At 47.8% G+C, this 12,565-nt stretch overlaps 1 protein-coding gene across 1 annotated transcript in view; it reads right to left on the bottom strand.

Annotated features, from left to right (window-relative positions):
• The window catches only part of LOC139264166 (nuclease EXOG, mitochondrial-like), a 69,578-nt gene that overhangs the window by 24,372 nt on the left and 32,641 nt on the right, over nucleotides 1–12,565 (bottom strand). Inside the window, 1 exon segment of the mRNA XM_070880252.1 lies at nucleotides 8,813–8,927. Coding sequence (XP_070736353.1) covers nucleotides 8,813–8,927 — 115 coding nt within the window.

The following is a 12,565-nucleotide window of genomic DNA, read 5'->3' as shown; positions in this document are numbered from 1 at the left end:
ACATACTGTAATTTGATGATAGAGGATGGGACGACCTTGGATCGAGCCTGAAAGTTGAACAGGTTCCCATTGATTCTACAGTTTAGTGCCACTCCAGCGGGGAGCTTGTTGAGAGTGAGATAGAGCATTGCAGCAAGGAAGATGTGATGACGCAGTCCTGCTTGACCCCAGGATCACGGCTTGCATGTCATCGTGGAGCAGGCGGAGGTGACGGAACCTTTGGGGAAGCCAAAACGGAGGAAGGTGCTCCATAATCCCTCACGGTTGACAGTGTCAAAGGCCTTTGTGTGGTCAAAGGAAGCCATGTACAGGGGTTGGTGCTGTTCCCTGCATTTCTCTTGTAGTTGTCGCGCGGTGAAGATCATGTCCCGTTGTATCCCTTAGTGGATGGAACCCGCATTGTGACTCTGGGAGGAGCTCTTCAGCCACAGGGAGAAGACGATTGAAGAGGATTCTTGCAATGACTTTCACAGTGGCCGACAGCAGGGAAATTCCTCTGTAGTTACCGCAGTCGGACTTGTCCCCTTTTTTGAAGATGGTCACGATTAGCGTATCTCTCAGATCTCCTGGCATGCTCTCCTCCTTCCACGTCATGCATTCAAGCCAATAGTGTTGCGGTGTATGAAATGATACAATGAACTCTGTACTGTGAGCCAGTGACTAGGTGTAACCTGGTCAGTCTTTAGTGGCTTCCAGAAGTGAAGATACAAAGGTGAAGTTCAGGTTATATACCGGGCCCAGCACGAGTGTACCCATGACCCTAGGACCTCCGACAGTAGTGCCACCTGGTGGTGGACAGACCTTATGTACATACATTACATCATTCCACCCCTCCCAGTTCTTGGCACTCCATATTACAAGTTCAGACGATCCAGAGCCCTTCGATCCCTGGTTGACCATCGCAGTACAACCCCCCCAGTGCTTTCCGAGTCTCTCACGACTTGGCGTTGACCACAGTGGGTTCTTCTGATGGCTGGATGTGAGTTGGTCGTCTAAGCTCGCGGTGTCTTCTTCCAACTGTTCCGGTTCGTCAGTGTGTCTTAGCTTGATTTGATCAATGTGTTTCCTGCACATCTGCCCACTCTTGAGCTTAATCATATACACCCAGTTACCCTCCTTATTCGTAACATTGCCCGGGAGCCACTTGGGCCCTTGACCATGGTTAAGTACACACACTGGGTCATTTACAGATATGCTGTGTGACACTGTGGCACGGTCTTGATACCACTGCTGGCGTTGACGTCAGGTTTGGACATGATCGTTAAGGTCAGGATGGACGAGAGAGAGCCTAGTTTTGAGGCCCCTCTTCATCAATAGTTCCGCAGGCGGGTCCCCAGTGAGCGTGTGTGGCCTTGTCCTGTAACTGAGCAGTATGCGTGATAGGTGTGTCTGCAAGGAACCGTGAGTTATGCGTTTCAGGCTCTGCTTGATGGTTTGAACTGCCCGCTCCGCTTGACCATTGGATGCAGGTTTGAACAGGGCTGATCTCACGTGTTTTATGCCGTTGCTTTTCATGAACTCTTGAAACTCCAGGCTCATGAAACACGGTCCGTTATCTCCGATAACGATGTCTGGCAGACCATGTGTGGCAAACATGGCTCTCAGGTTCTCAATGGTGGCAGTGGAAGTGCTGGATGACATGATCACACATTCTATCCATTTGGAGTATGCATCCACCACCACAAAAAACATTTTACTGAGGAAGGGCCCCGCAAAGTCGATGTGGATTCTAGACCACGGTTTGGATGGCCATGACCACAGACTGAACGGAGCTTCCTTTGGGGCATTGCTTAACTGCATGCAAGTGCTGCACTGATGCACGCATGACTCTACTTCCGAGTCAATGCCAGGCCACCAAACATGGGACGTGGCGATGGCCTTCATCATGACAATACTGGGATGCGTACTATGTAACTCCCGTACAAATCTCGCCCTGCTTTTCTTGGGCATTACAACATGATTACCCCACAGTAAACAGTCGGACTGGATGGAAAGCTCATCTTTGCGACGGCTGTATGGTTTGGTTTCATCACCCATTTCCTTGGGGATGATCGACCAGTCCCCACTAAGAACACAACGTTTTACAACCGATAGGGTCAGATCCTGGCTGGTCCAGGTCTTAACTTGTTGAGCAGTGACAGGCGACCCTTCACTGTCAAAGGCATCCATGACCATGAGTAGCTCTGCGGGCATTGCCGTTTCCACCTCCGGTGTGGGCAACGGTAACCGGCTCAATGCATCAGTGCAGTTGTCGGTGCCTGGTCTATGGCGAATGACATAATCATAGGCAGATAATGTCAGCGCCCACCTCTGGATGTGGGACGACGCGTTGGTATTGATACCTTTATGTTCCGAGAACAACGATATAAGCGGCTTGTGATCGGTTTCCAGCTCGAAGCGAAGCCCAAACAGGTACTGGTGAATTTTTTTACCCCATAAACACATGCTAAAGCCTCTTTCTTTACTATGCCGTAGGCTCTTTCCGCCTTGGACAGGCTTCGAGACGCGTATGCAACTGGCTGACTCATTGGCTTGCTGGAGTACGCAGCTGACCCCATAGGACGATGCATCACAGGTCAAAACTAGACACTTGCATGGGTCATACAGTGCAGTAGCTTGTGGGAACACAACAGATTTCTAGCCTTCTCAAAGGCTCTGTCTTGAAGTTCACCCCACACCCAGTCGTCTCCTTTCCTGAGCAGCTTGTGCAAAGGCTCTAATACTGTGCTCAATTTGGGTAAGAAGTTACCAAAGTAGTTGAGAAGACCCAGGAACAAACGCAGCTCCGTCACATTCTGGGGCCTGGGCGCATTTTTGATGGCCTCTGTATTTGCGTCTGTAGGCCTGATTCCGTCTGCAGCAATCTTTCCTCCAAGGAATTCGACCTCTGGTACCATGAAAACGCATTTCGAACGTTTCAGCCTGAGTCCCACTTTGTCCAGACGACGCAGAACCTCTTCCAGATTGTGCAGGTGCTCGGCGGTGTCATGACCTGTGACTAGGATGTCCTCTTGGAAACCACGGTCCTGGGGACAGATTTCAATTGGCTCTCCATGTTTCTTTGAAATATGACTGCCGCCGAACGAATGCCAAAAGGGCACCTGTTGTAAATAAACAGTCCTTTGTGCGTGTTGATGCACGTAAGTTTCTTTGATGTTTCAACCAGTTCCTGTGTCATGTAGGCCGACGTTAGATCCAATTTGGTGAACGATTTTCCCCCGGCTAGTGTTGCAAACAGGTCATCAGTTTTCGGTAGCGGGTACTGATCTTGTTTTGAAACTTAGTTGATCGTGACCTTGTAGTCTCCACAAATCCTGACCGTGCCGTCACGATTAGACCGTGCTGGCCCATTCATTAAATTCGACTGGTGAGATGGCCCCTTCGTGTTATAGCCTGTCCAATTCGAGCTCGACCTTTTCTCTCAACATGTGCGGGACCGCCCTGGCTTTGTGATTGATGGGCCTTGCGTCTGGGCCTAGGTGAATCTGCGCCTTGGCTCCCTTGGAGCTGCTAATTCCTGTTGCGGGAAATTTGCTCAGCACTTGAGCACACAAATCATCATCCGCTGATGACAAAGCTTTGATATCGTACCATTTCCATTTTATTTTCTCAAACCAACTCCTGCCGAATAACAATGGGCCATTGCCCGGGATAATCCACAATGGTAGATCATGAACCACTCCCTCATACGACACTCTTACTGCTGCACTACCAATCACTAGTATGAGCTCTTTGGTGTAGGTACGCAACTTCGCATTTATCGGACTCAGCTTGAGTCTTTCTGCCTTGGTCTCCCACAGCTTTTCGAAAGTCCTCTGGCTCATTATCGATTGACTCGCACCCGTGTCTAATTCCATGGATACTGGCACGCCGTTTAATGTTACCTTCATCATTATCGGTTGGCTCTTTGTTAGGAGCGCACGTACGCTATACACTTCCTCCTCGGAGCTCTCAAATGTCTCGAGCTGCATCGCCAGATCCACGCTGAATTGATCATCATCTACGTGGTGTGTCGCAGCTCGCTTGCTTCGCTGTGGACACGTCCGCTGAAGATGCCCCGTCTTCGCACACCCTCTGCTACATACTGCCTGAAGCGACACTGATGGGGTCAGTGATTGCCCCCGCAACGCCAACACGCTGAGCTCGGACCTGCGCCTAATGGCGGGCTTTGAGCGGCTCCCGTTCTCGCATACGCAGTCAAGTAGGCCCTCGATGGCGAACTTTGAGCGGCTCCCGGTCTTGCAGACGCCGTCGAGTAGGCCCTGCCATGCTCAGCTCTGCCGGCCGACGCTACAATTTTGTAAACAGTACTTGCTGTGGAGTTCCTGTTTTGTCGCAATATCTGCTTAGTGCTTTTCTGCGTGGACATGCAAGCCAGGGCGATGGTGATGACCTTGCTGAGGTCTGGTACCTCCGCAGCCAGCAGCTTACTTAAAATCGCCTCGTGTTTGACCCCGATCATGAAAAAGTCACGCAGCATGTCTTCCAACGTTTGTAAGGCCCTGCAAGACGTCTCAGGTCGGCAACAAATGCCGCTACGTCCTGGCCTTCTGGACGAACGTGCGTATAGAAGCGATATCTGGATATGAGGGTTCCTTCCGTGGGTTTAAGGTGTTCCTGAACTAGAGTACACAGTTCTTTGTAATCCTTTTCTGTAAGAAAAGTGGGTGAGAGCAGATTCTTGATGAGTGTATAGGTCGTGGGGCCACAGACGGTGAGAAGAACTGCCCGGCGCTTTTCTGCATCCTTGTCTTTGCCACGAAATACTGGTCAAGACGATCGTGAAATCTCCCCAATCCTCTCCCTCATTGAATCTCTCGAGAATTCCAACAGTACTCGATCGTGCTGAGCTCGCCATACTTTTGCGTGGGTTCGTATTTGCCTCGTCGCCAGTTGTGGTGTATGAAATGATACAATGAACTCCGTACTGTGAGCCAGTGACTAGGTGTAACCTGGTCAGTCTTTAATGGCTTCCAGAAGTGAGGATACAAAGGTGAAGTTCAGGTTATATACCGGGCCCAGCACGAGTGTGCCTATGACCCTAGGTCCTCTGACGGTAGTGCCCCCTGGTGGTGGGCAGACCTTATGTACATACATTACATCCTGGCATGCTCTCCTCCTTCCAGATCATGCATTCATGCCAACAGTGCTTCTCCGCCATACTTTAGTGCCTCAGCGAGGATTCCATCTGCTCCTGAGGCCTTGTTGTTCTTAAGCTGACGGATGGCCTTTTCTACCTCGTGCAGAGCTGAGGTTTTGCTGAGATGGTGGCGGGTTGCATGCTGCGGGATGGAGTCGAGGACACTCGCATCGAAGGCAGAGTCTCGGTTAAGAAGACCTTCAGCGGGCCCTGACTACCTCAGTGTCCTTCTGGTAAAGCTAAGCCAATATATCCTTCCTAAGGTGTGGTGCCCAGAACAGCTCACAGTGTGTGGTCTAACCAAGGTTTTATAAAGCTGCAGCATAACTTCTACCTCTTTGTATTCTAGTCCTCTAGATATAAAGGCCAGCATTCTATTAGCCTTTTTGATCATTTTCTGTACCTATTCATGGCATTTTAATGATCTATGTACCTGAACCCCCAAGTCTCTTTTTTTTAGCTTTTCACCATTTAGAAAGTATCCGGTTCTAACCATTTTAGGTCCAAAGTGGAAGACCTCACATTTGCCTGTATTGAAATCCATTTGCCACAGTTTTGCCCATTAACGTAATCTGTCAATGTCCCTTTGTAATTTTATACTTTCATCTACACTGCCTGCAATGCCGCCTGTCTTTGTGCCATCGGCAAATTTGGATATATGACTTTCTGTGCCATCATCTAAGTTGTTAATAAACGGGCGCACTTATTTGTACTGTGAAAATGGCCGCCATGCTCCACCCTTTGTCTATGATTGGTCCCCTTGGAGGATAAGCCACACCTTGAAGTTTCACTGGAATGTGTAACTGGAACCGCCCATCCCAAAATGTCACTGACTTTGCAAATTGTAACTCGATCCACTTTGACTTCCTGAAGCGACAGAGGACAGAGCTCCCCAGAAGACAGCAAGGGCCAGCCGAAATGCCTTACACCAGCGCAAGTACATCCTTCCCCCCACTGCTATAGATGGGGCATTGTGTACAGATTGTTAACAGGTTTATTGGGTATGAAGTGAATAGTGACAGTGTCGTGACTTCATCCACTCCACGATGTCCTTTGTAGGGGGTTGGAAGAACGTGATCCATTGTCCTCGAGTCCCCTCTCTCCCCTCCAATCCCCCCCACCCATGTCTCTCCTCCCCGTCTCTCTCTTCCTCCCCAAGTCTCTCTCTCTCTCTCTCTTCCAACCCCTTCTCGGCCCCCCGCTGCTTCTCTGCCTGCTGCCGCTCTCGTCCTCCCGCCGGCCTTCTCGGCCGCGTGGAATGAGATTGGGATCGCACTTCCTGCCCGGCACTTCCGGTTTGGTCAGGAGGCATTTGGGGGGGGAGGGGGGGGGCGGAGCTTGACAGACACATGCGCAGAAAAAACGCAGTAAAAATAGTTACATCGTTAATAAATACTGTGAATAGTTGAGGCCTCAACACAGATCCCTGCAGGACACCACTTGCTTTGTATCGTCAGAAAAATTGGATACAGTACACTTGATCCCCTCAGCGAAGTCCGTGATATAGATTGTAAATAGCTGAGGCCCCAGCACTGATCCTTGCGGCACCCCACTAGTTATAACCTGCCATCCCGAAAATGCCCCTCTTATTCCTACTCCCTGTTTTCTGCCCTTTAATCAATACTGAATCCATACTAATAGGGAAGAAATTCCACAGCTCAGAGCCTGGACGGCTGGAGGCAAGGCTGCCAATGGTAGGGTTAAGGGAGCGGGGGATGCACAAAAGGCTCCATCCAACTAGAAAGGGAAAAAGTCAGTACCAAAACTGGGACAGCTGATTGGATTAGGGCAGATTGTGGGGAGATGAGGGCAGATTGTGACTAGATCATCTGTATTACTGATGTTGATTGAGGGATAAATATTGACTAAGACACCGAAGAGAACACCCGGCTCTTCTTCGAAATAGTGCCATCGGGTCTTTTATGTCCACCTGTGAGGGCCTCGGTTTGACGTCTTAGCCAAAAGATGGCACCTCCAACAGTTTGGCACTCCCTCAGCACTGCACTGGAGTGTCTGCCTGGATTTTATGTTCAAAAGTATAAGAGTATAAAAGCAGAGAGTCCTGCTACAACTGTACAAGGTATTGGTGAGGACACACCTGGAATACTGCGTACAGTTTTGGTCTCCGTATTTAAGGAAGGATATACTTGCATTGGAGGCTGTTCAGAGAAGGTTCACTAGGTTAATTCTGGAGATGAGGGGGTTGACTTATGAGGATAGGTTGAGTGGGTTGGGCCTATACACATTGCAGTTCATTAGAATGAGAGGTGATCTTATTGAAACTTATAAGATAATGAGGGGGCTCGACAAGGTGGATGCAGAGAGGATATTTCCACTCATAAGGGAAACTAAAACTAGGGGACATAGTCTTAGAATAAGGGGCCACCCATTTAAAACTGAGATGAGGAGAAATTTCTTCTCTCAGAGGGTTGTAAATCCATGGAATTCTCTGCCCCAGAGAGGTTGGGTCATTGAATATATTTAAAGCGGAGATAGACAGAGTTTTGAGCGATAAGGGAATAAAGGGTTATGGGGAGCGGGCAGGGAAGTGGAGCTGAGTCCATGATCAGGTCAGTCATGATCTTATTGCATGATGGAGCAGGCTCGAGGGGCCAGGTGGCCTCCTCCTGCTCCTATTCCTTATGTTCTTATACAGAAGGATATCTGATGTAGTGAATCCTGAAGTAGTTGAGAGTGAGGCGAGCAAAAGTTATTAATAAAGGAAAGACTTGGATTTATATAGCGTCTTTCATGACCACTGGACATCTCAAAGAGCTTTACAGCCAAAGTACGTTTGGAGTGTAGTCACTGTTGTAATGGATAAAATACAATGGATAAAAAAGAATTTAGTTAAGCCAACAGAAGACAAAATGCCAGGGCCCAACAAGATACATTCTAGTTCTGACGAAGAGTCATCGATCTGAAACGGTAACTCTGTTTTTTCTCTCCACAGATGCTGCCTGACTCGCTGAGATTTTCAGCATTTTCTGTTTTCATTTCAGATTCCAGCATCCGCAGTATTTTGCTTTTGTAAGATACATTCTGGGATCCTGAGGACAGAAATTGGTGAGGCCTACGAAATGATATTTCAGGGCTCTATTGCGTGCGCACGTGTGTCCGACGGCTGGAGAACCCATTAGTAGAAAAAGACACAGCTAATCTGGATAATTACGGGCCAGTTAGCTTAACATCTGCGGCAGGGGAAATTCTAGAATATTTAATTAAGAATGAAATGAATAGAGAGAAAACAGTTACATATAGCCGCCAGAGATTTAAGAAGGGACTATCCTGCTTGACAAGCTTCGTGGAATTCTTTGAGGTGGGAACAGACTAACAAAAGCAACAAATAAATCATTGTTTTTCTGAAATAGTCTGAGGATAGTACAAGATAATAGATATCTGGTGGTGATTTTACTGCGGTTTTTTAATTCAATAGCTTTGACGCTGTCATGCTGTTTTTGAGTGTCTGTAGACCCTACCTAATTGAATCAATGCTCAAGGTTCTGCTAGCCTTTTGTGCTTTGCATTTCTCTCGTCCTGTAACTGTTTCTCTCCAACTCTGATGCTTTGTCTCCCCCTCTCTGTTCTCCCGTTTGCCTTCCAAGTGGCAGCAAGGCAAATATCCCTGAGCCTGCTATACACAGACATCCAATATCCCACATCTTATCTCACCTGGTAGGTGACGCTTTTCTTCCCATCAGTTCCAACTGTTGGTAGAGTCAAAGGGCCAGAAATGATCCAAACGTGTTCATACCTCTGGGACAGCCCACGGCAGTACATTTCCAACCTGCCAAAAACAATACAAATGCCTCGTTGACTTATTTCCTTCGCTCCACCATTGGCGGCCGTGCCTTCAGCTGCCTGGGCCCTAACCTCCGGAATTCCCTCCCCGTCTCTTTTGCCACCTTTAAGTCACACCTTAAAACCTACCTCTTTGACCTGTCCTAATATTTCCTTACGTGGCTCAGTGTCAAATTTTGTCTGAAGCTCCTGTGGAGCCCCTTAGAGGATGATTTTACTATGTTAAAGGCGCTATCTAAACGCAAGTTGCAGATTATGGATTTTTTTTCCCCCAGTTTTCTCCCCTCCTCCATGGACGCCATCAGGCCTAACTGGAGAACATTTCCACTGGTGGGAGCAGGCCTCTGCTACCTCAACTAAGTGCCCATCCTTCATGGGTGGTCACATATGATCTTACTGTGTGCAAAATGCCGAACACATTTGCCTACGTAACCAGCAGGTGCCCTTCACAGTATCAGAAGCACTTTGGGAGTCATGAGAAACCTGATAACATGCTTTCTGAAGTCCATTTTAAATAGACTATCGTTTGCCGAGATAGAAATTCATATGAAAGGGTATGAGACATGAGAACATTTTATATGAAGCAGAATGGAGCCTGCATCTGCCACAGAAGCGACAACTTTGTCACCTGGAGGCCAAGTGTGACAATACGTACTCATATGTCCCTGGTTTGGGCGAGAGGGAAAAAGCTACTGCTGATGCTCCACATGTCCTAATGATGGAACTAATTTTCAATAGGCTATCGTGGGGGTCCCGGCTGTTACCATGAGAGCATCGAGGGTTATGGGGAGCGGGCAGGGAAGTGGAGTTGAGGCCAAGATCAGATCAGCCATGATCTTATTGAATGGCGGAGCAGGCTCGAGGGGCCAAATGGCCTACTCCTGTTCCTATTTCTTATGTTCTTATGTCATGGGGATGTTGGCAATGCACTCAGATATTTTGTGGTGAGTTTTGATGAGTTGTTTCTGAGGAGCTCCTGGAATCATCGGTCTAGCTATCAAGGACGCGAACTTACATTTATTAGTTTTTAAATTATTATTCACTCCCTAGTTGCCCTGAGAGTTTGATACAATTGAGTGACTTGCTGTGCTACCTCCGAGGGCAGGCCAGAGTCAACCATATTGGTGTGGGACTGGAGCCACGTACAGACCAGACCAGACCAGGTAAAGACAGCAGGTTTCCTTCACTAAAGGACATTAGTGAACCAGTTGGATTTTTATGACAATCCGACATGTTTTTATTTTTACTGATACCAGCTTTTTATTACAAGATTTATTTTAAACTGAATACAAATTCTCATAACTGCCATGGTGGGATTTGAACTCTTGTACTCTGGATCATTCGTCTACACCCCTGGTTACCAGTCCAGTAACATAACTATTACACTACCGTACCCAACAACTAAATAGTGATTGTCCTTTTTCTATTGAGGACAGGTAGGTACGGTCTCCTTGGGGTTGAAATGGCTCCAGGATGTAATCTGATAGACGGCACCTCCGACAATGCCGCATATCCCACCGATATGTCATCTGAGCTTTCATGGGGCATTAGCGAGGACCCGGGAGATTTGCTGGAATGGTACCAAGGATGCTGGACTTCAGTTATGTGGAGAGATCAGAGAAGCTGGGACTGTTCTCCTTGGGGCAGGGAAGGTTAAGTGAAGATTTAACCGAGGTGTTCAAGATTATGAGGGCTTTTGATGGAGTAACTAAAGAGAAACTAATTCAACTGGCAGGTGGGTTGGTAACCAGAGGGCACAGATTTAAATTAATTGTCAAACGAACTAGAGGAGAGATGAGAATTTTTTTTATTATGCAATGTGTTGTTATGATCTGGAATGCATTACCTGAAAGGGTGGTGAAAGCAGATTCGATAGTAGCTTGCATAAGGGAACTGGATATATATCTAAAAAGGAAAAATATGCAGGGCTATGGGGAAAGAGTAGGGGAGTGGGTCTAATTGGACAGCTCTTTCAAAGAGCTGGCACAGGCATGATGGGCCGAATGGCCCCCTTCTACGCTGTATCATTCTAGTTTAGGTTATATATATATCGAAAAGAGCAGTGGTCCTAATACTGACCGCTGGGGAACACTACTGTATACTTTACTCCAATCTAAAGAATCATTCACCACTGCGCTCTTTATATCCTTTCGCCAATTTCGTATCAGTGCTGTCAACTTCACTTTAATACCATTGTCTTTTATTTTGCTAACAAGTCAATAACCAATGATCATATTGATCATGGAAACTTGAGGTTATTAACCAGCACATTGCACTGCCAATTAAAAGATTGGTGTTTTAAACTGTGCCAAAAATTGCGCTGTGAAAGCGATGCCCAATATGGCCCTGAGCCAGACTAACCAGGAAGGCACTAAGCCCGGTCGCTGGTCTGTGCTAAGTTACTAACTACAACCTGCATTAAAGCTGGGATGCCACAACTGCCGTCCATGACCCAAGGATAGACAAGGGATAAATGGGCGGGGTTTCTGCTTCTGATTTAACTATTCACTTGACTCCTGCGAAAGTGCCTGTGTGTATGTGTGTGGAGCTTGGGGTGGGCAGGATCACGCTCGACTGAGACACCCTCCCAGTTCAACGGGGCTGCTGACAGTCAAAGCCGAGGCCCAACTGGGCCAGGGCGCTGAAAGGGAAGGGGGGCAGGGAAAGGGGAGTGGGGGGGGGGGGCGTTGGCCAACGCCTGCGACGCTGCAGCCATCACAAGCTCGCATGTATAGGACTGCGCGGCGAGGGAAAAAGCTGGCCGCTTGGAAACTAGCAATTTTTTTAGGCACCCTTGTCGGGTCTTCACTCAGAGAGTTGTGAATCTTGTCTGCCCCAAAGGACTGTGGATGCTGATTCGCTGAATATATTCAAGGCTGAGAGAGATAGATATTTGGAGTCATAAGAACATAAGAAATAGGAGCAGGAGTAGGCCATAGGGCCCCTCGAGCCTGCTCCGCCATTTGATACGATCATGGCTGATCCGATCAGGGACTCAGCTCCACTTCCCTGCCCGCTCCCCATAACCCCTTATCGGTTAAGAAACTGTCTATCTCTGTCTTAAATTGATTCAATGTCCCAGCTTCCACAGCTCTCTGAGGCATCGAATTCCACAGATTTACAACCCTCAGAGAAGAAATTTCTCCTCATCTCTGTTTTAAATGGGCGGCCCCTTATTCTAAGATTATGCCCCCTAGTTCTAGTCTCTCCCATCAGTGGAAACATCCTCTCTGCATCCACCTTGTCAAGCCCCCTCATAATCTTATACATTTCGATAAGATCACCTCTCATTCTTCTGAATTCCAATGAGTAGAGGCCCAACCTACTCAACCTTTCCTCGTAAGTCAACCCCTCATCTCCGGAATCAACCTAGTAAACCTTCTCGGAACTGCCTCCAAAGCAAGTATATCCTTTCGTAAATATGGAAACCAAAACTGTACGCAGTATTCCAGGTGTGGCCTCATCAATACCCTGTATAACTGTAACACGATTTCCCTGCTTTTATACTCCATCCTCTTTGCAATAAAGGCCAAGATACCATTGGCCTTCCTGATCACTTGCTGTACCTGCATACTATCCTTTTGTGTCTCATGCACAAGTACCCCAAGGTCCTGCTGTACTGCA

The sequence above is a fragment of the Pristiophorus japonicus genome, chromosome 5 (assembly GCF_044704955.1).
Source record: "Pristiophorus japonicus isolate sPriJap1 chromosome 5, sPriJap1.hap1, whole genome shotgun sequence".
In the NCBI taxonomy this organism is placed as follows: domain Eukaryota; kingdom Metazoa; phylum Chordata; class Chondrichthyes; family Pristiophoridae; genus Pristiophorus; species Pristiophorus japonicus.
Note: the sequence above shows the minus strand (reverse complement) of the source record. Positions and strands in the feature narration are given on the sequence as shown.